This window comes from Lacerta agilis, chromosome 17, assembly GCF_009819535.1.
Source record: "Lacerta agilis isolate rLacAgi1 chromosome 17, rLacAgi1.pri, whole genome shotgun sequence".
NCBI classification, from domain to species: domain Eukaryota; kingdom Metazoa; phylum Chordata; class Lepidosauria; order Squamata; family Lacertidae; genus Lacerta; species Lacerta agilis.
This window is the reverse complement of record NC_046328.1, coordinates 24,808,564-24,831,138: the sequence shown is the minus strand read 5'-3', so window position 1 is coordinate 24,831,138 and position 22,575 is coordinate 24,808,564. Positions and strand designations below refer to the sequence as shown.

The following is a 22,575-nucleotide window of genomic DNA, read 5'->3' as shown; positions in this document are numbered from 1 at the left end:
TTGCTGCCAACTTAGCCTTTTAAAAAGTAACTTTTGTTCTTTTTGTTAGAGCTGCTGTCCCTGAGCTTCATTTCTTCCTTTTAAGCAAACTGCAACTGCAGGCTGACCTTGCTGTTCCTAGATAAAAAGGAAAGAAAAGGAACTATCCTGCGAACCCATCCACATTTGAAAAAAAATCTCACCTAACATTGTAACTCCTAACTGTTCTTTATATATTTTTTAAAAGTTCATTTCATGGTTTCACAATAAACAGTAACTAATTTGTTTCTTAGCCATGAGTATCAAACTTGCAGGTAGCTGAAGTTACCTTTCCCCCCTTTTCTTGTTCTAATCAAGCTAATGCTTTCAAAAGTCTGACCATTAATTGAATCTTCCTTAACCAGTCAAATGCCCCAGTGTGTGGTCTGGATTGCCTGTCTGAGGGAGTGTGTTACACGCTAATGATTCTCTCTCGTTACACACTAAAGATTATTTAGCCCTTTCCAAGGCTATGGCTCCTTGCAGTCTCTCAGCAGCATTCATACATTAGACCCAATTCCTAAAATGTCTAGTTCTGGCTCTTCATGTCTCCCTTCAGTTCAAAGGCATTATTTTATTTAAAACGTTTCTTACCCAATGATACAACCATTTCAGAGCAGGTCACAACTATAATATTAATGATCTCAACATCATTCTTTTCTGCAACAGGTGTGATGGATGTGGTCTGGATCACACAAACAGCAAGAGGAAGATTGTACTAATCTGGGCTGTAGGTATGGGAATCACAAGACTGATCCACGTAATTTTAAAACAGAACAAAACTCAGATTCTGTGCCCTTAGAAAACTAACACAGCAAGGAGAGGAGTTGTAACCTAGCCATTTCCCTGCTATAGTTCAGAGATTTGATTTTGCATAGAGGAACATTCTGTTGTGTGAACTCCCCCTTCCCTTGCAAAGTGGTACATTGGAGAAACTGTTTTAACCACCTCCTCTGTTAATGCTAATTAGAGTTTTTTGGGCAAAGAAGCAGAGGGCATTATTCAAGGGCTGTGTGTGTGTGTGAACAAGCTTTTAAGTCTGTACATGTACACAGCCTATCCGAAAAGCCGCTAACACGTATTTGCAATATTCTTCCAGAGACCTGCAGACAAAGCTCCCTTACCACTAAACAATGTGTGGCCACACCTGGCCGAAAGCCCCACGTGAGGTATTCACCAGTCAAGCCAGCTTGTCATTCTCTTGACAGAAGCTGTCTAGTCTGACAGCATTCTACGGCTGTCATCTTCCCCCACCTCCCCAAGCAGTTAAAACATGGTGATTCCTTGACAATGCAGCCCCTTAAGCCAATGAGAGATGTAAAAAGGATCAGAGATAAGCAAGCGATGATTATTAATATGCTTGGGTAAAGGTAAAGGTACCCCTGACCGTAAGGTCCAGTCGCAGACGATTCTGGGGTTGCGGCGCTCATCTCGCTTTATAGGTCGAGGGAGCCGACGTTTGTCCGCAGATAGCTTTCGGGTCATGTGGCCAGCATGACTAAGCCGCTTCTGGCGAACCAGAGCAGCGCACGGAAACGCCGTTTACCTTCCCGCTGGAGTGGTACCTATTTATCTACTTGCACTTTGATGTGCTTTTGAACTGCTAGGTTGGCAGGAGCTGGGACTGAGCAACGGAAGCTTACCCTATCGCAGGGATTCGAATCGCCGACCTTCCAATCGGCAAGCCCTAGGCTCAGTGGTTTAGACCACAGCGCCACCCGCGTCCCTCAATATGCTTGGGTAGATAAGTTTAAAAATGGAAGGATTCACAACCCTCTCCTGCAATTTCAAGACCTAGATTTCCCAGCAAGCTTGATGTTGGGGGTTAGTAAAGATCTGAGAGACAATAAAGTTGTTTCATTAAAAATAAGATGGAAGGTAAGGAAAGACAAAAGCTGGAAAGTCTTAACAATTCTATGAATGTTTAAAGATGTCCCCCTGACTACTCCCAGCAAGGTGGGTAGAACATCAAGATTTATCCCCAGGAAAAGCCAGACAGGAACCCACACACCAACGAAGACCCCAAATTGGTTTCAGAATTCGTTAGTTACCAGGGGCAACTGCATATTCCAGGGTCTGGCAGTGGGCAATGATGGCAGTGGGCACTCTGACTCCTAAAGATGAGAAAGAAAGAAAAAAAACCATATATACAGGAGAGCAACCCCACACCAAATTATCTCGCTATGGGATCATATCACGAAACAAACTGCACCACAGGGGAAATAGGAAGCTGCTTTTACCATTCTTATTAGCTATGTTGTGGCTGTATTTGAGCGGATTATACTGAATCAAGCCATTGGTTCAATTAGCTCAATATTCTCTACACTGACAGGCAGCAGTGGCATTCCAAGGTTTTAGACAAATGTGGTCTCCCCCATCCCTACCCGGAGATGCCAGCAGGGATCAGACCTGGGACCTTCTGCATGCCAAGCAGACCACTGAGACATGGTCCTTCCTCAATGAAACCCCAGATCGCACTCAATCCGTACACCCCTCCCCCCCTGCCCCACATCACAGCCCACCCTTCCACCTCTGGTTTTCATTGCACAAAACTACACATGCCCAATGTCCCTTTGGGTCTTCTATCAGCTTCACATCACCCCAGGTGTTCTGCCCCCACCCCAAGACTTGTCTCCCCCCACCCTAATATCCTTTCTACGACACAGGTTGTCAAGTCTGATTTCTTTCTGCTGTCTTGGTACTCCAAACACCCCCATCTCCCTATAGCTTCTTTCTCACCAACATACCCCCCCCCCACATCGCCACTGTATCCCATCTTCTGTTTTGCAGCCCCTCTTTCTCACACTAATACCCCTCCCTGGCAAATTCTCTTCTCACCCCTGCCACTTTGAAGTCCAACCCCCTCACCCCCTCATTATCTCCTGTAGGAGTCATTTCCCGCCCCCTCCCAGCAACCTCGACCCCAAGTTCTTGCTCCCCCACCCTACCAAGACTTCTCACTCTGCACATGTTCTTACACACCCCTCAACATCAACCCTCCCCTTCCCCTGCACCCCCACAGCTACTCACACCCCACCCTTTTTACACCCCCCACTAACCTAACCTATACCCCATTGCCCCCCACATCCCCATTATTCCCTCCCCCTTTTACCCTGGGCTTTACTGTACAGCTGCTTTCCACACCCTCCTCTCTTCTCCCTCCCCCCAACCTGCCAAAAAATTGTGCCCTCAGGTACCCCCCTTCCAGCCCTCCCCTCCTTTTCTACCACCCCCATTTGTTTCATGCAATAACGCTCTCTCATATCCCTCTACCCCCCCCGCACCTGGGGGGAGGATGTCCCTCTTTCTACCCCCAATTATCCCAGGTACTTCCCCCATCCCTCTTGCCAATTGCAGCCCCCCGTTTTCTAACCCCCATTTGTTTTGTATATTCAAGGCTCTCTCATATTCTTCACACACCCAAATAGCTGGGGGGGGGTTTCCATTCTCCCCCCACAAAAAAACGCGCCCCAAGTATCCCCATTTTACCAACTACAGCCCCCCATCTTTACCCATTTGCTTCATGCAGCAGAGGCTCCCTCATCTTATTTGGGGGCTCCCTCTTTATACCCCCCCCAAAAAAATGCACACCAGCTTTCTCCTCCTCCCCTACCTCCCCCCATCTACATTTTCCCACCCATTTGCTTTATGCAATAAAAGCTCTCTCTTATTTTTTGTTATAATTCTCCTCCCCCTCCTCCCCCCACCCTTTCCTGGGGGGCTCCCTCCTTCCCTCCCCCCCCGCCCCGCTTCCTCTTCCTACCTTCAACTCGGCCGCCTCCGCCATCTTGAGGCATCGTAGCCGCCGCGGCCGAAAGCGGAGGGGGCGGCCCAGGGAGCGGCAATAAACTCCGCCGCCGCCCGAGAGCCGCACGGAGTGCCAGAGGGGGCAGGAGGAGGGAAGACAATAGAGGGTTGGCGAGAGGTAGGAAGCCCCGCCCACTTCGAGCTCCGCGGAGGGGCGGGGGTATATGGGGGGCGGAGGAAACGCCGTAGAGAACAGCGGGGAGGGCCTAAGGGAGCGGCGCTAAATTCCTCTGCCCGCAGTCAGGCGCACCGTGCTCTTTTCAGCCGCTCTTTTTTAGGGAAAGCAAAACCAAGTTGTTTAGCTTTTGGGGGGGAATCCTCCCCTCAAAAATAGTGATTTTACGCTTTTAGAGCTGTTCTTCCACCGCGTTGTCATATATCCGGGTTTTCCCTGACACAACTTCCCTGACAAAATCTGTATACCGCTTGCTTGAAAGGGGGTGGGGGTGGGGGAGCTCAAAGTGGTTTACAGAAAGAATAAAACAATTTAAAATTGTCTGTTGAAAACAGCTTAAAACGACTATTTCAAACATTCAAAAACAATGATGTTTGACGATCAAGTAAAAACCATGCTAATCTCTGAAGCAGAGGCCCTGAGGCTGTCATTTGATTGCGGCCCTCCACCCCATAATAATAAATGTGACACCTTAATTATTAGCAGATTTATTGTGGCAAAAGCCTGCTCTGTCTGATGCATGTAGTGGCACCCACAATTTGACAGAGATACGTCTGGGACTGGGAGGGTATAGATTAATAATGCTAGGTAGCCAGCCTTGTAGCTGGAGGGTCTAGAGCGGGTGGGAACAGGAGGAACAATCGGTACAGAGTAGCTGCAACCGAAATGTTGTTATTGTTGTATTGCCCGGTAGATTTATTTATATCCCACTTTTTCCCCAGTCTGGGATTCAAGGTGGCTTACACAAATAAAATATAACGAGCTAAAAGTATAGAAAAGACCATCACTAAAATGTAATTAAACACTAAAAGAATTAAAATAGTATTATTATTATTTTTTTAAAAAAACACAATTAAATGTGGGCAGTTAACAATAAAAGCACCACAGCACCAGCCCTTTCTTCAAAATACAGGTTGCCCTGATGCAGGAGCCACCATGGGCTCCTTTGTGAGGAAGGGCAGAATGTCAGTTAGATAAATATGTTTCTATGAAAATTATACAGGAAAGTTGTATCCATGAGGTTTTAAAACAAAGGGCATTTAGGCTGCAAGTCATCCCACAGACTTCAAGCTTACTAACTAGAAGTTTCCTGCTTTTTTCAAGAGCAAATGGGTACAAGTCACCTATTTGTACAAAAGCAGCTCAGGAACAGGATGGGGAAAGGGTTAACACTTCCCCTGCTCCCCACTCATGCTATTTTCTTCATTAAACCCACCCACAAGCTTCTATAGAGGGAAACTCAGCTATCATAAATGCATAGCATTTTCAAACTTAACCAATCCATTAACGGATTAATTGGGTGAAAAGCAGGCAATTGAAATCTTCTGGATGGCCGATGGCCTTCCAGCGCAATCCAATATTTGTGCTTACTGAAAGCAGATCCACTTAAAGCGTATCCAAGGCATGTTTACAGCACTGTGGTCCATGAAAGCTGATGATGTGATACGGAGCTCATGGCAGAGTCGCAATTTGAACCCAGGACTGTTTGGTTTGTTGCTCACCGTGCTAGCCTGTATGAAGTGTGCTGTGCAACATGGGAGAGGGCCTTCTCGGTGGCTGCCCCAGCTTTGGAACTCCCTCCCTAGAGAAGCCACAATAAGATTCAAAGCACTATCGACTGCACATTTATTCAAAATCCAGTTAAACCTATTCAGTTCCATTAATTCAACAAAACTGACGACCGTGATCCAGCGATACCAAAGCCCAGTATTCATTTGCCTCCAGAGCCCCTTGGCTCTTAGCACATACACCCCTGGTTAATCCCAATGCCCCCCCACAGGGAAGCACTACCACCCACTTCGGGAACCACTGATTTAGCGGGGGTCGGGGCAGGAACTGGTACTCATGGTACCTGCCAAGGTGCTGGTGCCAGGCCTGATCTCAGACCACACACTTTCGGTTGCCAGTTTTCTACGTGGAAGTGAGTTCCGTGTACGAACTCTCGGCAGAGTGTGTCCCTGTGACTTTCACTTACCAAGTTATTTTTTAATAGAAGGTGGTGTTTTCCCTGCCGGCTCAGGAGTCCCAGCTGTCTTCAGAGAAGTCCAGAAATGGTGTGGTCTTCTCTGCAGTTCCTGCAAAGGAGCGCTATGATCAAGGCTTTCTCGGTTGTGTGTGCGTGTGTGTTTTTTCCCTTACTCTGCAGAAAAAGAAAGTATCAGACTCTCCCAAAACCAGAAACAGTTCAAAACCACTCCTCCCCGTCATCTGGGAGGTTTATCTTGGCAGTTGGAACCCGGAAACCCAAGTTAACAGACCCAGGCTGGATTAAAAAAAAAAAAATCATCACAGTTAAAAAAAACTTTTTTCTTTTTTTCTGCCAATGCTGTGCTGCCCCCTGGAGCTCAGCACCCCACAGCGCCAAGCAGAACTGAACCATCCTACTAATTTATATGGCTCATATTTATCAGTGGTTTTCAAACTGGTTTCCAACCCCACTTGGGGGGGGGATTACCCAGGGGGGTGCTAAGAGGCAAGGGAGGTGGCAGGGGGGCCCTGGAGGTGTAAATGACTCTCAGACTTTGAAAATCAAATTCTGGATCAAGTTCATCAAGCAGTGTGCATTATTTGCATTTTCTAATACTTGCTTATTGCCTTCACAATTTATTATTTAACGTGAAGTGTTTTAGGCACACGCCTGATTCAAACATAATGTGCGAAGGGGCCCTTCAGGACACAGAATGAGTGTCTTAAGAATGTAGATCGGCAAGTGAGTTTCTCTGTAAAACAAGGGCCCCTTGCCACTAGCAGCAGTTGCAAAGGCCTCTCCACAATTTCCGTGTCTGCCACAGTTCCTGGCGTGGCTTGGAAGGACCCCAAGCCGCCGTGTCATTTTGCTCTGAAACCCTTTCAGGAATTGTGGAAAGCGTCTGAGAGGCCCTCACGCTCTCGAAACCCTCATCTGGAAGTTAAAAAACAACAAAAACCACTGGACATCTCGTGCGATTAAAGGCAAGTAGCTGTCCCTACATCCCACAAAGGTTTCAGATGCAAGCTGGCCCCCAAACCACCCTGGGAACATTTTTTTGGGTGGGAGAAGAAAGAATATCCAACGCAGCACATTTTTTGAGTGCATCAATGCCCAGTTCACATGTTCAGCAACAACAGGAAAAGCCAGACAGACAAAACCCACCTGAAGTGTGAGTGGAAGGGGCAACGTCAAGATGTTGGCTGAAAGTAATATTATTTATTGTGATTATTCACCAACAGGACCCAGGGTGGGTCACAGCAATTTTTAATTCAAAATTCAGAATTTAAAACAGATTGCAGTTGCAGGAATAGGGTGGGCTCTGAAAACAAACACATCCAACATCAAAGGCCAGAGTGAAGAGGTGTCTCTTCAGCATTTGCTAAAAGCTGTATAGTGAAGAAGTCAGGTGCAACTCCACAGGGATGGACTTCCACAACTTTGGAGCCACCACCGAAAAGACAGTGTCCTGAGCCCCATATTTCTGAGGGTGGTGGAACAACCAAGAGGGCCCCCTCTGCCGATCTCGGAGGGTCTGTAGGGAAGGAAGCAGTCTTTTGGGTATTTGGAGCTTGAGTCATTTAGGGCTTTAAACACCAATGTGAGCTCCTTGGATTGGGTCCAGAAATGAACTGGGAACCAGTGGAGCTATTTTAAAAAATATGGGTTTCTAAATGGAACCCCATCCAGTCATCTGGCCACTGCATTTTGGACCATTTCAAGTTTCCAAGTTGTCTTCAGGGGCAGCCCTACGTGGAGCATGTTGCAATAATCCTCTCTGGAAGTTTCCAGAGCATGAAGTACGCATGTACTTTCAATCAAGCTTTACTTTTACCATCGTCTCGTGGAGACACACCCAGCTTTTGCAAAGCAAGGTGCTCACTCACCTTATCTACTCTGGGTAGTAAGTACATAAGAACCTAAGAAGTGGTTGATGGATCAGGCCAATGTCCCAGCATCCTGTTCTCACAGTGGCCAACCAGTGAGATGCCTGTGGGGAACCTGCAAACAGGACCTGAGCACAAGAGCTCTCTCCTCGCCTGTGGTCTCCAGCAACTGGTCTTGAGAAGCATTTACTGCCTCTGACTATGGAACCAGAGCTAGTAGCCATCGGTAGCCCTCTCTTCTGTGAATCTCTTTAATCCTCTTTTAAAGCCATCCAAGTTGGTGGCCACCCCTGCCTCCTGTGGGAGGGAGTTCCATAGTTTAACTTTGTTCTGCATAGAGAAAAGCTTTGGTCTGTCCTGTGGGCCATATTGCCCTGTGACCATAAGCATCTCCTTTCACTACCCCTTTTTCTCCAGTCTCTGGTGACACGGCCACAGTCAGGGGAACAGCTTTGTGTTAGTGCCTCCCAAAGGCATTAAAAAAAAGGACTATAATTTATTACTCTGTGCACCGTTTCCAGCGTCCCTTTCAAGGAAACCAAGCAAACAGACAAGGAAGTTGGCAAGGCTTTCCACCAACTGTGTCAGTTTCATCAGACAAATTCAAAACGGATAAAAGCAGAAGGCAGATCAATTCAGTACATGCATATCTAATAATTTCATTTGTGATTTGTTCTGTTGATGGAGGGGGCGCGCGAGAGAGCAATGCCGGGGGTGGAATCCCCACTCCAGACTAAATGAAAACTTTGCTCAGCTCTTTGGCAGACATTGTCTACACCCTGGAGACAGCAAAGCTTCCAGTTGCTGAAAACCACAGAAGAGGAGAAGGCTCTTGTGCTCAGGTCCAGCTTGTGGATTTCCCATTGGGGCATTTGGGTGGCTACAGTGAGAACAGGAGGCTGGGCTAGATGAGCCAGTGGCCTGATCCTGCAGGCTTTTTTAAAGCTCCTCCTTAAGGCAGAGCTGGCCTGCCCCTAAGGTGATATGGAGTGCCCGCCTCAGGTGGCAGAACTGCACCTGCCCCCCCCCCCACTTCTGCCACCAAGGTGGGGTTCTGGTGTGCAGTGTTTCTGTTCATCTTCTTCATCCCAGGTAGAGGAGCCGCTTGGCAATGCTTTGAGGAGTGCCCTGGTTGCTGTCGAGTTTGGTGAGAGCTGGGGCCTGGGGGCAACGGAAGTGGTGCTAAGTAATGCAATGGGAGGCAGAAGACAGTGGCAATCAGGTTGCAAAATGAGACGGGCCACTCCTGTCTTAAGGATTAGGTACTTTGAGCCAGGGAGGATGCAGCAATTCTGTATTCTGCACACAGCACCCTGCTGGTTCCCATTCCTTAAAAAAGTGCTTTTTTTTTGCCCTGTGAAATTTTGGGAAGGTCATCAGCTTGAAAACTGGGCTATTTCTCTCTGTTCCCTAACTGGGTTGGCAACCAACTCTCCCATTCGCTCCACCCTTTCTCTATGGAAACAGGGTTTTTGTCCCTGGCTTCCCATTGCATTGTGGGCCGATGCAGAAGGTTGGCTGCTCTTGCTTAGTTAGCTTGGAGTGGGAGGGGGACCCCTCCAAACACACAGGGGTCCATTTGGGGAACAGAAATGCAGTAAAAGGGGAGAGGGAGAGAAAGAAAGGAAAGGGTGGACCTGAAAATGTTTCACTTTGCCAGACTCCCCTCTTAAAAAACGAGTTATGCCATTTGAGGGAATTTGCAGAACGAGAGACCGTTTCCCGCGGCCCCCAGTCCCCCACTTAATTTTTGCCGTACCAGAATGAAGCACACGTAGAGACACTCTGCTGGACGGCTGCCATATTTATAATACAGCACGAAAAGGAATTTTGTGCAGGAATTAAGCTACAACCAGCATGCATATTGTCACTGGGGAGAACTTCACTGCCACAAGATGTCGTGCCTATCACTGACAGTTTGCCACAATAGTTATAAGGACCCTCCAGGGCCAGGAGCAGTGTACCTCTCAATGTACTACTGTTGCTGCTAGGGAGCAACTGTGTGTGGAGACGCTGTTGTCTTCATGCCCTGCTTGTGGACATCTGATTGGCTCCTGCTGAAACATCTGATTGGGCCCTATTGGAAAGAGGATGCTATGCTGGATGAACACCCACCTTGGTCTGATCCAGCAGCCAGGCTTTTGGAGCTCATCCACATTTCCACTTGAACCATATTTTGATGGTGTCACATCCTGATTCATTCTCCCAGGTACGAAAGCATTTTTTTGTTCCTCTACGATTGCACCTTGCGAAAATTCAATCCCACCCGCTGAATTGAAGCTCGGTTAAGCAGATCTCTCTTCAGGCTTTCTACGCAACTGATAAGATCCGATACAGCCCCAAAGATTGCGTTTTCGCAAGGCAAAGCCACGGGACAACGAGAAAAGCTCTCAGACTGGGTGGGGGCAGTGATGGGATTAATTGGCACATGATACAATCAAAATATGAGTGAAGCAAAATTATGGGCAAGCCCTTTGATATGCTCAGAGAGGGTGACCCATGGGATAGATGTGTGGGGAGGAAGGAAGAGACAACAGACTGAAGGCATTTCTGCTAGGCACACATAATTTATTCGAGCTCTTTCCACAGGACTCAATGCAACCTGCATTTTTCTTTTAAAGAAACAAAAGTAAACACAAGCATGCACGCTCTCTCACACAGTTGTTAAATACACAGTAGCACAGATCTTTTTTAAGATGAAGCAGCAGCAACCACCCATCTATAGGTGATCCAAACGAGATTAAACAAATAATCCTTGGCAGAGGTCAGAGTGCATGGCCTTGGGGTACCTGCCAACATTTTGATTCCAAGAGCTGAAGGATGCGTCTTGTGCAAACTGTCACAACAGTGATCCTCGCAGAAGTGCTCAACCTAAAAGCCACCCTCCCTTCAGAGGAGGGGAAAGCAGCTGCCCCAGACAGTGGATGTGAGGCACTACTATGGATGGCAGAGGGGGGAGATGGGCAGATCAGAGGCACGTGGGACCCAGTCCGCAATGATCCATCCTCTCGCATTAGCCTTGCTGAAATGAACAGGAGTAGCACAAGAGCATTATTCTTGTTCATTACAGCGGCAGTTCTGGATCACCCAATAGGCAGACTAAGCTCCTGGAGGAGAAGGTGACTGATGGCTCCTAGCCACAATGGTCCAAGGGCCGGAGGCAGCAACGCTTCTGAATACCAATTACTGGAAAGCACAGGAGGGGAGAGATGCTCTTGTGCTCAAATCCAGCTTGCAGGCTTCCCACAGGCATCTGGTGCTGGCCACTGTGAGAACAGGATGCTGGACTAGATGGGCAATTGGCCTGATCCAGCTAAAGGCTCTTCTCATGATCACTCTGCCAGAGACTCCAGGCACTGGTTGTCCTGCCTAGCACAGGTTACAGTGTCAGACTACTAGGACCTGAGTTCAAATCCACACTCTGGGTGAAGCCCTCTGGGTGACCTTAACCTCCACTTTACACTTGTTCCCCCCAATTTCTCTGCTCTCTTTTTGTTTCTTATCCCTACCTAGAGTCAGGGGGTGTCCTACTAATATTGATCAATTTTTTAAAAAAACTTTTAAATAAAAAAACAGCATTTTCTTTTTACAGTTTATAGCATGGTTTTTATTTTAAATAACATGTGGGAGAGGGCACCATACTCTGTTTGTTGCTTGTGGCCTTTAAAGGTCTTAATCTGACCCTGTATGTTGGGTCTTCACACGGGGGGGGGGGTAGGCATCCTACTGGCTGGGGCGCACTGTCAACTGTGTGGTTGCAGGGGACACCTTGCCATCTCTGGTACCAAAATGCCTTGGGGCTAAGACCCATCGCCCTGGAATAAGCCAGTTTCAAGATGGGGCTGTTTCTTGATTCACTTCCCTTATAGTCTCTTTTACCCCCATTGCTCACTCTCCTTTCTGTTCACCAGCCCAGCCCAAATTCCCAATTCTATAATAATAATTTAAAAAGAAAAGTGTCAGGGTGGTGGTGGGAGACAGAGGAAGATATAATACTATTTTACAAAAAAATCCCAGCATAGCACACGGGTGGGCATCATGGTATGGAATCTTTGCTCCATGCCGCATAGATTTGCCACTTGCCGCATAGATTTGCCACTTGGACAACTCCGGAAATCAAAGCTGATCTCTGGGAAGAGGTGTGTGTGTGTGTGTTGGTGTGTGTTGACCGGTGTCTTGATGCTAGAAAGGTGCAGGAACCACAGGCCAGGATTCTTCTTGCCCTCCTGGTATTTGCCTCTGCCATGGAACGGAAACCTGGAATGAGAAAATGATTCGAACACTGTGTAGAACCAAACATTGAAAATATTGCAGAATGCCTGAAAACACCATCTTGGTAGTCACGATAACCCCAGGACTAACTGTTTGTTGCTGCAAGCATGAGCTCACATGTGTTAATCTGCTTTGAAGCCTTCGTTTGGGTTCAGTTAGTTGGGAGAGGAGAGGCTTCTTACAAGCCCCCTGCCAGCTACTCCCTTATCTGAGAGATAAATGAGATAGTTGGGAAGGGGCCTCTGAGCCAGGGGTGCATTAATTGGGCTATACTGATGCTGACCTATGTAGTTTGCATGGTGTGTAAGTAAGTTAACATATTAGCGCTTTGCAGACAAGTCATGACGACCTCTCACTGCTGTGGTGTCCAACTCGTGTCTGTAACGGCAGCGAGGCTTTGCAGGTTGTGTTGTTAAGATGACACCTTTCTTTAATAAAGGGTGCCTCTGACGTCCTTTGGTATCCCTGCACCAAGCCACTTTGGGCCTGTGGATCAAATTGGCATAGGATTCATGAGCTTTGCCACAGAGCTGTCTCGCCTCTTGGGGGCAGCACTTGCTTGGAGGTCCCGATCTTCATTTTGGAATCGATTCCTAGCCCAATGCAACAAGAAATCTGCTTGACTGCATGGGAAGGAAATGAACTTTAGATGGGCTCAGAAAGTATTTTGAGTGCTCTGAGCATGTTCTTTGGGTGTTATTGTTATTGTTACTGTTGTTATTATTTTTTAAAAAATTGTATTGAATCCAAAGGTCACAGAGCAGTTCACAACCCAAAAAATACATAACAACAATCTCACATGAAGGGAAAGTGGGAGGCCTGGAAATTTGCCAGTCAACCGTCGTTTGTCCTCAGGATCCGCAGCAGCATCGCATGGACTTCCTCGTCCATGAAACCCTGAATTGGAGAAACACCACACATCAGACCCTGGGAAAATTCAACAGCATCTTAGCTGAAATTTCTCCCAATAGTCACTTTTCTGCACTTTTATTTATTTTATTGCATTTGTAGCCCATCTTTTTCTCCAGGGAGCTCCAGGTGGCACACTTGGTCCCCCCCCCCTCCATTTTATCCTCACAACAACCCTGTGAGGTAGGTTAAGCTGAGGAGCAGTGACTGAGCTCAAGGTCATCCAGTGAGCCTCACCGTCAAATGGGAATTTGAACCCTGGTCTCCCAAGTTCTAGTAGTCTGCCACTCTAACCACTATACCACACTATATGCCGTTTTGCCTAATGTAGACATGGCAAAGTGCCTTTTGGTATGTTATTTCCTTTTTTTATAACAGTTTATTAATTTTCAAAAAGCAAAATTCAAAAATAAAATAAAATATAAAAACAGTATAAAAACAAAACAAAATGAACCAATTATAACAATTCAGATCATAAATCTTAACGTCCCTCCACTTCCCCTCTTGGTTCCATTGTATTAACTTATTCATGCACGTTCCTAGAGCCTTATATTCTTAATAATACAACCTTAAAACCTTATTCATCTTAATACAAGTGACATTTGGAAGTTCTACTAATGTACAAATTATAGATTTATTGGTATGTTATTTCCACTAAAATATGTGCACTTATACACACTCCCCCGATACATGCAATGTTTGCAACACATCTATTGACTGAGAAACTGCATCAAAAAATCTGGAGAAGTGTGAATTTTGAAGGATAGCTGAACAATATTCATGTATTATTCCAGAACTGTCAATTTGGTACATTAGCCCTTAATTGTGGACTTCTCTTCTATCTTTAAAGCCCTAAATGGTCTCCACCCCCATTGTTCTGCCCGGACACTGAGATCCAGCGCTGAGGGCCTTCTGGCGGTTCCCTCCCTGCGAGAAGCAAAGCTACAGGGAACCAGGCAGAGGGCCTTTTCGGTAGTGGTGCCCGCCCTGTGGAACGCCCTCCCACCAGATGTCAAAGAGAAAAACAACTACCTGACATTCAGAAGACATCTGAAGGCAGCCCTGTTTAAGGAAGTTTTTAACCTGTGACATTTTAATGTAGTTTTAATCTTTGTTGGAAGCCGCCCAGAGTGGCTGGGTGGGGTACAAATATTTTTTATTATTATTATTATTATTATTATTATTATTATTATTATTATTATTATCATCATCATCACTACTGCTGGCAAGAGACCATGTGACTGGATGCTCTTCTCCATATTACAAAAACAAGCACATCCCCACACATAAAGAAAGCTAGACATCACGGAGGGGCATTTCTAGCCTAGTTTTCTTTTCCTGACATTCCAGAGTTCTATATGCCTTTAAAAACAAACAAACAAACAAACAAACAAACAAACAAACCCCATCTGGGAGTTTTTGAAACATGCAATGCAGATCTGCTGAGAGAGGGGGTTCAGTAGAGGAAGGTCTGCTGTGTGCATAGATCAGCCCTTGTTCTTCTGACTCTGTATGGTATACAGCAGCCTTCTCCAATCTGGTGCCCCCAGCATGGCTGGGACTGGTGGAAGTTGGACTCCAAAACAGCTGGAGGGTTGGCATGGTAAGCAGAGGTTCACTATTCCCACTGGAACACCATCCCCCATCCCCCAAAGTTATTAAGTTTCCATGGGTCCACCTCTTGATCCCAGACTATAGGAAGGAATATCTGCTCCGCTCAAGGTTTAGGGACAAACATTACCAAAATGTCTCTGAAATGCTTACTTGGGCTGCGTTGAGCAGATGTGTTCTGTAGATGGCCACAATCTCTTGGTGGTTCTTCTGGACAACCTGAAATACAAATGAGTAAGCCAGTGAAAGGAAATCCACAGACATTCTCCTGGCAGAAAAATGGTGGGGGACTTCAGGTTGCACAACAGCCTAACCTACCTCACAGGGATTAAATGAGGGGAGAACCATGTATGCCACCTTGAGCTACTTGGGGGAAAAGGTGATCTATAAAAGTAATAAATCAATAACAGCAGGGGACATGGGATGGGACAAGAAAAGAGGAGGAAGAAAAGTGGTGGTTTAAAACAATGGGAGAGGTCTGAATAGATTGAGAAGGGAAGAACATGGAGGGGCTGAGGCTAGGTTTTTTAAATTTTATTTTAAGGAAGTCTTAACAAGTAGAAATAGTGGAGGTCGGGTAGAACACAGCAAAACCTTTCTCAACTCCCTTTTCGCTGTACTCAATCCTTGTTTTAAACCACCACTTTATTCCTCTCAGTGTAACCTCCTGTTTGCTCTGCTCAAACCTTTGCCATTATTTAAAACTACCATTTCCCCCCTCTCAGTGTACCTCCGTCTCTGCTCTGCTCAAACCTGAACCTTGGTCTCTCCTAGTCCTCATTTAATCCCCACAACAATCATGTGAGGTAGGTTAAGCTGAGAGGTAGTGACCAGCTCAAGGTCACCCAGTGAGCTTCATAGCTGAGTGGGCATTCAAACCCTGGTCTCCCAAGTCCTAGTCCAACACTGTTCCAGTGCATTATAGATATACAGAAGATAGATAGATAGATAGATAGATAGATAGATAGATAGATAGATAGATAGCAGTCTCTATCAACTGAAATAATTGGGGGGGACCCCCAAGGCTCACTTCATTCTGCAGCTGGAGGCGGGCACGTTCGCTGCGCAGATTAAGAACTTCGCTTGAAAGCTTCTCTGTTTCCTTCAGCAACTTCCTGATCTGAGGGGATATGATAAAACAGGTGGCATCCAAGTCAAATCTATTGCAGGGAATCCCTGAGCAGACTCCTCAGTCTTATACTTCCCATCTATAGAATGGGGTAATAACATTGTAAGGGGGGGTTGGACTAGATGACCCTTGGATCCCTTCCAACTCAACAATTCTACGATTCTATGACCTTACCAACAGGGTCACTGGTGCAGACTGGTCAAAGTTAATGGTATATTTCTAATAATGCTAACAATAATATTTGTTCCCTGTTCCCCCAAGATGGCCCTTGCAATTCAGACAGGCCCAGTAATGCCAGGGGTTCCAGTGAGGAAAATGGCCGTCTGGTGTTAATGGGGAGAGAGCTTATTGGCTGCATTCAGACAGGGAAGCTTTGCAAAGGTGCAGCGTGATGAACTGACAACCACAGTTTGCAATCATCCTATGTGCAGATCTTTTCTAATTCCCCTCTTGCTCCTTTGATCTTGACAAATTTACTGGTTCTGCTAAAAATATGATCGATTCTCACATATTACATTCATTCTTAAAAGCATAAAAACTCAGCTGTTATCGGGCACCTCATACCCTTGAACTGTGCTAGCCAGTCATTATAGGAACAGCTGTTTCAGAATCTGGGCTTTGATATATTTTTGAGATATAATGTTATTTATGTATTTTCATAAATTTACAAGAACTGCTGCCTGAGATTGGATTTCCCCCCTTCTTCCCTCCCTGGCCCTTCCCCTTGCATGTCGTGGGCAGGGACTGCCTTGTTTTAACTGATTCTACATTAGCCACATTGGGAGCCCTTTTGGACACAAATAATAAAGGCATAAGGCCGAAAGGGGTTAGCCGCCCCAGCCCTCGAAATTTCCCCTCCTACCTTCCCTTCTCTGTCCTGGCAGGTCCTGGCCAGCTCTTCCATCTTCCTATTCATCTTCTCCATCGCGCTTTCCATCATCTGGGACTTCCCTCTCAGCTCCTCCACCTCCTCCTCATGCTCAACTGCCTCAGCGATGAGCTCCTCATTCTTCTGCCTTTCGGAAGCAAGGTCTTCCTTGTGGCGGGAGCACTCCCCACTCGCTTCCTCGTATTTCTCCCGAAGGGTGGCCAGCTCCTCTCCCAGGGCTTGCGCTCTGATGGACAGCATGCCACGGACTTTCTCGTGCTTCCTGAGGGCCTCCTCTTCCTCCTGGCGCAGTTCGGCCATCTTACCGACGAGGCGATCAAGCACCTCCTTCAGCCGGGCGGCCTCCTTGCCTCTTCCTCCCAGGGAGACCTGGACAGCTTCTAACACCCCTTTCAGCTCTTGCAGGCCTTCCTCCAGCTCGCTCATCCGCTGCCTGACCTTCCAGTTGTCTCCGATGGCATCCGAGGCCTCAGAGGAGCCTTCCCGCCAGGCCTTGTCCTCCGCCACGGACGAGTCAAGGCCGTTTTGGTTAGCAAGGAGGCTGCGGTCCACCTCGAGGGCGTGGCTCTCCTCCTCCATCTCGGACACCAGCTGCAAGGCCTCGTTCTGTTTCTTCACCACATTGTCCAGCTTCCAGTGCAGCTCCTTCAAGATGCAGCTGTCGAGATTTTCTGGCCTTAAGTGGCCGGCCTCTTTGGACATTTGCCTCAGGAAGGTGTCCCTCACGGATACCATCTCCTTCCTCTGGGCCTCCAGCCTCAGGCGCAGCTTCCTCGATTCCTCGCTCTCGGCCGAGAGCTGCTGGTTCAGAGAGTCCACCGTCTGCTTCAGCTCTTCCACCAAGCTCCCTGGTGCATCTGCCTCGGAAGGTCCATCTTTCGGAGAGCACAAACCCCTCAGCTGCTCCTGGAGCTTCTCCCTCTCCCTGCTCAGCTCTGCCAGCTCCTTCACGAGGCTGCCGTTGTTCTGCTTGAGGTCCCACACCTCCTTCTCCAGGTCGGAGCTCTTCCGGCAGGGGCGGGCCTTGTTTTCTGCCACCTCAGGCTTTGGCCTGAGCTTGACCTGCCCGGAAGAGCCCTCAGGGAGCTGGCTCTTGCCTTTTCCAGCTTTTCCCAGTTCCTCAGGGGCTTTGGCATCACCCACGGGCAGTTTCTCCTCATCCTCCATGATACCATTCTCTTCTTCTCTGTGATACCCGTTTCTGTTGGCCACAACTCTCAACCCGGAGGCCAAGATGGCTTCCCGGAGAGGCCTGGCTTTCTCCAGGAGAGCAGAGTTCACCTGCTCCAACTTAGTCAGGGCACCTTCCAGACCCGCCACAATCTTCTTCCAAGCAGACACACTCTTCTTGACCGCCCCTGATGGCACCGCTTGGAACTGCAGCTTGCTCCTGAGGGCCTCCTCTGCCTCCCGCTTCAGGGCCTCGTTCTCGGAAGCCACCTCAGCGTTCTCCCTCTGCACTCTGGAATATTCTTCCTCCATCTCTGCGAGGAACTGGGACAGCTTCTCCCCAGGGGGGAGCCCACTCTCTTGCTTCCCCACCTTCTCACACTCTCCCAGGTGCTTCGCCAGCAGCCCGCGCAACTGCTGGTTCTCACCCTCCAGCTCCAGCGTACGGGCCTCCATTTCCTTCAGCGTCCCGCTCTGGGCCTTCTTCTTTGCCTCGTAGACACTGATCACGGCCCTCATGTTCTCCATGTGGCCCTCCATCTCCTGCACCCTCCTCGCAGCACTCTCTTTTTCCTCAAGGGCTGCCGTAACTTCGTCCCGGAGGCGCTTCAGCTCCTCATCATGGCGTTTCCCTTCTTCTGCCTCCTCCTCGCCAGGCCACAGTACTTTCTCCTGCAGGGCCACAGGGGCCTTTGGCTCCTCTTTTCCTGCTTCTTGCATGGCTGCCATTTTGGCTTGCTCTTTCTGAAGCTTCTCATCCTCCTGCTGCTGCTGCTTCCTCCTCTTCTTCAGTTCTTGCACTTGTGCGGCCAAGAGGTTGAGGTAATAATCTTCTTCCGTGGCATCGCGGCTGTACCGTTGGCTCAGCTCCTCACAGCCCTGGCTCCCTCTGCCCCCCTCAGGAAGGAGCTGGTTGATCTCCTGCACCTGGTCCCAGATCCTCTCCTTTGTTACTTTGCACCCTTCCAAGAGGGTGTCGCATTCTTTCCTTTTCTGGTCCAACTGCAGTTCCAGCTGGATTACTTTCATCTTCTCGTCTCGGTACCTGCTCCTCCACTCCTTCAACTCAGGATCCTCCTCCTCTTCTTCATCATCACTGTGGTCCCCGACTTCGCTCTGGAGGTTCAGGCTACTCACATCAGTCTCTCTCCCACTCTCAGATGGAACCTGGAGGCACAACCCAAACCAATGCATGAGCTAACTGAGAGGCAGAAAGACTTTGTTTTGACCCATCTGCAACAGGTACACATGGCTGCAAGGCAGGGGGTGTTGGTTTCAGTACCATGGATAGCTCATTCCTAGGAGATGTGCCCCCCAGGAAGGAGCTGTCTGTGGTACTGAAACCACCAGCCAGTGGTCGGTGAGGCCAAAGACACAACTGAACAGGAAAATTAAGGTAAATTTACCTTTGTGCAGTTGGCTAGTTTGTATCCAGGCAAGCAAGAGGCATTCATAGAATCATACAATTGTAGAGTTGGAGGGAACCCTGAGGGACATCTAGTTCAACGCCATGCAATGCAGGAATCTCAACTAAAGCATCCATGACAGATGGCCATTATCATCATCATCATTATTTTTATCATTAACAACTAGCCTTTCACTCTAAAGTCCTAGGATGGGTTCCAGCAATTAAAACACAATATTAAAAACAGTTTAAAACAACTTACAAATGCAGAAAAAATGTGGGTTTTAAAATATATAGGTACATTTCAAGTGTCAAAGGCCAGGATAAAGAGATATGTCTTCAGCATTCGATGAAAGCTGTATAATGAAAGTGCCAGACACACCTTGGGGCGGGGAAAGTTCTACAACTTAGGGGCCATCACAGGGAAGGCCCTCTCCCAGGCTGCCATTACCCCAGGCTTTTGAGGGTGCTAGAACAACCAAAAGAGCTCCCTCTGTCAGTCTTAAGACCTGATAGGTTCTGCAGGAGAAAAGGCTCCCTTTCAGGTATTTGGAAATGCCCTCCCATCAGATGTCAAGGATATAAACAACTATCTGACTTTTAGAAGACATCTGAAGGCAGCCCTCTTTAGGGAAGTTTTTAATGACTGATGTTTTAATGTATTTTTAATACTTTGTTGGAAGCCAGCCAGATGGGCAGGGTATAAATAAATAAATTATTATAAACACTAACGAAGCCACCTTGAACAGGGCTTGGAATCAAACTGCAGCGTTTTGGACCAGTTGAAGTTTCCAAGTCATCTTCAAGGGCAGCCCCAGCAGTTTCCAGGAAAAACAAATGAGCACCCCCTTCTTACCTGTGAACCGGTCTCTGATGAATAATCCAATCCTAGTTCTGTGGAAGTTGAGAAAAAAAGGATTTGAGCGGAATGATATTCCGGAAGCGCATATCCCCAAAGCACTTTGTTTGCCTACCTCTGCCCTGAACTCCTTCTATCCAGGTCACAAGATAGGACTCAGATACTGGTAAGCAACAAGAAAGTGGAATGAATAAAAAAGGTTATTGCTCTTGGACAGTTAACCACATTATAACTAATGCTTCTGGTTGTGTGAGTTGGACCACCTTGATCATTGTTAATGAGTGGTCAAGGTCAGGGTTGGGGAACTTCTTTGAGCCCGAGGGCCACATTCTCTTCTGAGCAGCCTACTGAGGGCCACATGACAGAAGTGGGCAGAATAATGAATGTACCTTTCTACAGTAGGCTGGTTTGTACACCCCCCCTATCCTCCATCCAGATGAGTAAGATACGTTTTATCAGAATTTAACGACAAATTCCTGCCAGACAGAAATACAATCTGAAGCAAGGCTGCTGAGGGGTGCAGATAGAGAGGCCTAGACATGCCTCCTGCCTTCAGCCTTAGGGGCCCCACACTTTCCATGATCAGATGAAGCCATTTGGGGTGCAGGGACCCTTTGTGAAGAGCATGGTGCTGGAAATGCGGTTTTGCTGACTGCAGTGGGGATGCCTGTTTTCCTCCGGTTATGCTCTACTTGTCATTTTGCAAATAAAACAGATATTGGTGCTTCCTCTTCCAAAGAAAACAGGGATCTCCTTAGCGCACCTGATCCCTACAGGGCTCCCAGTGGAGCCCCACTTGCAAAGGAACATTCTGAGGCTCCTGGCTGTGGCCACGCCCATACCTGCCACACACCTGGGATCACATGCAACATCAGGTGTGGGGGGGGGCACGTGGATGTGGTTTGTGGTGAATGACCTCACAAGTCAAACGGAGACCCTTGCCGGGCTGAATTGACCCGAATTTCCCTACCTGTACCCTAAGGAACCCTGCTACCCCCAAGAATAGTGGAAGAAGATGTCCTGTCACCTGTGTTGAATTAAGATCCAACCACTTGTCTGGATGGCTTCAGTAGATAACAGGCGACACCATATTGTCCACTGGTTAAGAAGCAACATGTTTTGGACCAGCCTTGGAACACCCAGGAGCTCAGGAGGCTCAGATCTGGATGCTGGGCAGGGGGCGATTGGGTTGCCTAGAGAAGGTCCTACCTCAGTGTCCTTGAATACCCTGAATGTGTTAGCAGGCCCTCTTGATGTGATTCTGACATCAGGAAAGCTCTCCCTGACTCCATAAATTTTCCGAGGTCACATCAGATAGATAGGTGGCTGTACCACCTCCTCCTCCTAGAACATGGCAACATGTTCTAGCCTCCTTGCAGGAGCGCCCGCTTTCTTGCCCAATCACAAGCCTAGGGATGACCACCCTAGGCAAATGACTGTACCTGCTCCACTGTTCAAAAAGGGTACTTGGGGTGGGGTGCATGTCAAGCATTGGGAGAATGTCTAAGCTTGCACTTAGCCATATGCCTTAGAACTCTGCTCTGAACTTGGCCACCAGCATGGTGTGGTGGTCAGAGACTAGGACTTTTGAGACCTGAGTTCAAATTCCCACTCGGCCACAAAGCTCACTGGGTGACCTCAGGCCAGTTGGTGCCTCTCAGCCTGACCTACCTGACAGAATTGTTGTGGGAATTAAATAAGGGCTAAGGCCCAGGACAGACCAGGGTTCAATCCCCCCCAACTTGGCCATGAAGCTTGCTGGGTGACATTTGGGGTCAGGCACTGTCCCTCAGCCTAACCTACCTCGCAGGCTTGTTCTGTGGATTAAATGAGGATGGGGAGAACCATCTAAATAAATAGAACCCGCACCATCTATGTCTGGGCATTATAGTGATTTTGGAAGCAAGTCTTTGGCAATAACCCAGCTGAGAGTCTGAGAAGCCAGGATACTGGCCAGCCAGCCACTCCCTTACCTCTTTTCTTCCACTTCTTCAGGGCAGTCCGGACCAGCCGCCTCAGTTTGCGATTCTTGGCCTGCGTGGCGTAGTAGAGAGAGTCGTGGCCTGTCTTGTCAAGAAGCGTCATGTTGGCCTCATTCTGCAGAAGCAGCTCAGCTGACTCAGTGCTTCCACTTTCACAGGCAAGGATGAGAGCCGTCCTGTTCAGGAGCAGAGGAGAGAAAGATAGGTAGTGTGGTGCTGTGGTTAGAGTGAAGAAGTAGGGCTTGGGAGAGACCAGGGTTCAAATCCCCACTCGGCCATGAAGCTCACTGGGTGTGACCTTGCACTCAGCCACTGTTCCTCAGGCTAACCTACCTCCCAAGGTTGTTGTGAGGATAAAAGGGGGGATGATGCTGCATGTCACCTTGAGCTCCTTGCAGCAAAGAAAGTGTGACAGGCATGCTGGAAATAAAAATAAATACTGGTAGCCGCAGGCTGTATTCACAGGAGCAAAGGCAACAGCAGGAGATATTTCA

The 22,575-nt window shown here is 47.9% G+C and overlaps 2 protein-coding genes across 6 annotated transcripts in view; both read right to left on the bottom strand.

Moving 5' to 3' along the window:
• PIAS3 (protein inhibitor of activated STAT 3) overlaps positions 1-6,115 on the bottom strand; it is a 31,753-nt gene extending 25,638 nt beyond the window's left edge. For 2 of the 4 annotated variants that reach the window (XM_033174402.1, XM_033174405.1), the window contains exons 1-2: positions 3,782-3,911; positions 2,070-2,132 (exon numbers count right to left, since the gene is read on the bottom strand). In XM_033174402.1, coding sequence (XP_033030293.1) covers positions 2,070-2,132; positions 3,782-3,805 — 87 coding nt within the window. In that variant the 5' untranslated portion in view covers positions 3,806-3,911. Of the gene's footprint in view, positions 1-2,069; positions 2,133-3,781; positions 3,921-5,975 lie in introns of those variants that run through there. The other 2 variants (XM_033174404.1, XM_033174403.1) reach the window with 2 other exon arrangements.
• Positions 6,116-11,600: 5,485 nt separating this feature from the next.
• ANKRD35 (ankyrin repeat domain 35) overlaps positions 11,601-22,575 on the bottom strand; it is a 29,164-nt gene continuing 18,189 nt past the window's right edge. For both annotated transcript variants that reach the window (XM_033174972.1, XM_033174973.1), the window contains exons 8-14: positions 22,073-22,257; positions 20,097-20,134; positions 16,639-19,002; positions 15,678-15,767; positions 14,801-14,866; positions 12,927-13,024; positions 11,601-12,112 (exon numbers count right to left, since the gene is read on the bottom strand). In XM_033174972.1, the coding sequence (XP_033030863.1) occupies positions 12,962-13,024; positions 14,801-14,866; positions 15,678-15,767; positions 16,639-19,002; positions 20,097-20,134; positions 22,073-22,257 (2,806 nt within the window). In that variant the 3' untranslated portion in view covers positions 11,601-12,112; positions 12,927-12,961. The remainder of the gene's footprint in view (positions 12,113-12,926; positions 13,025-14,800; positions 14,867-15,677; positions 15,768-16,638; positions 19,003-20,096; positions 20,135-22,072; positions 22,258-22,575) is intronic.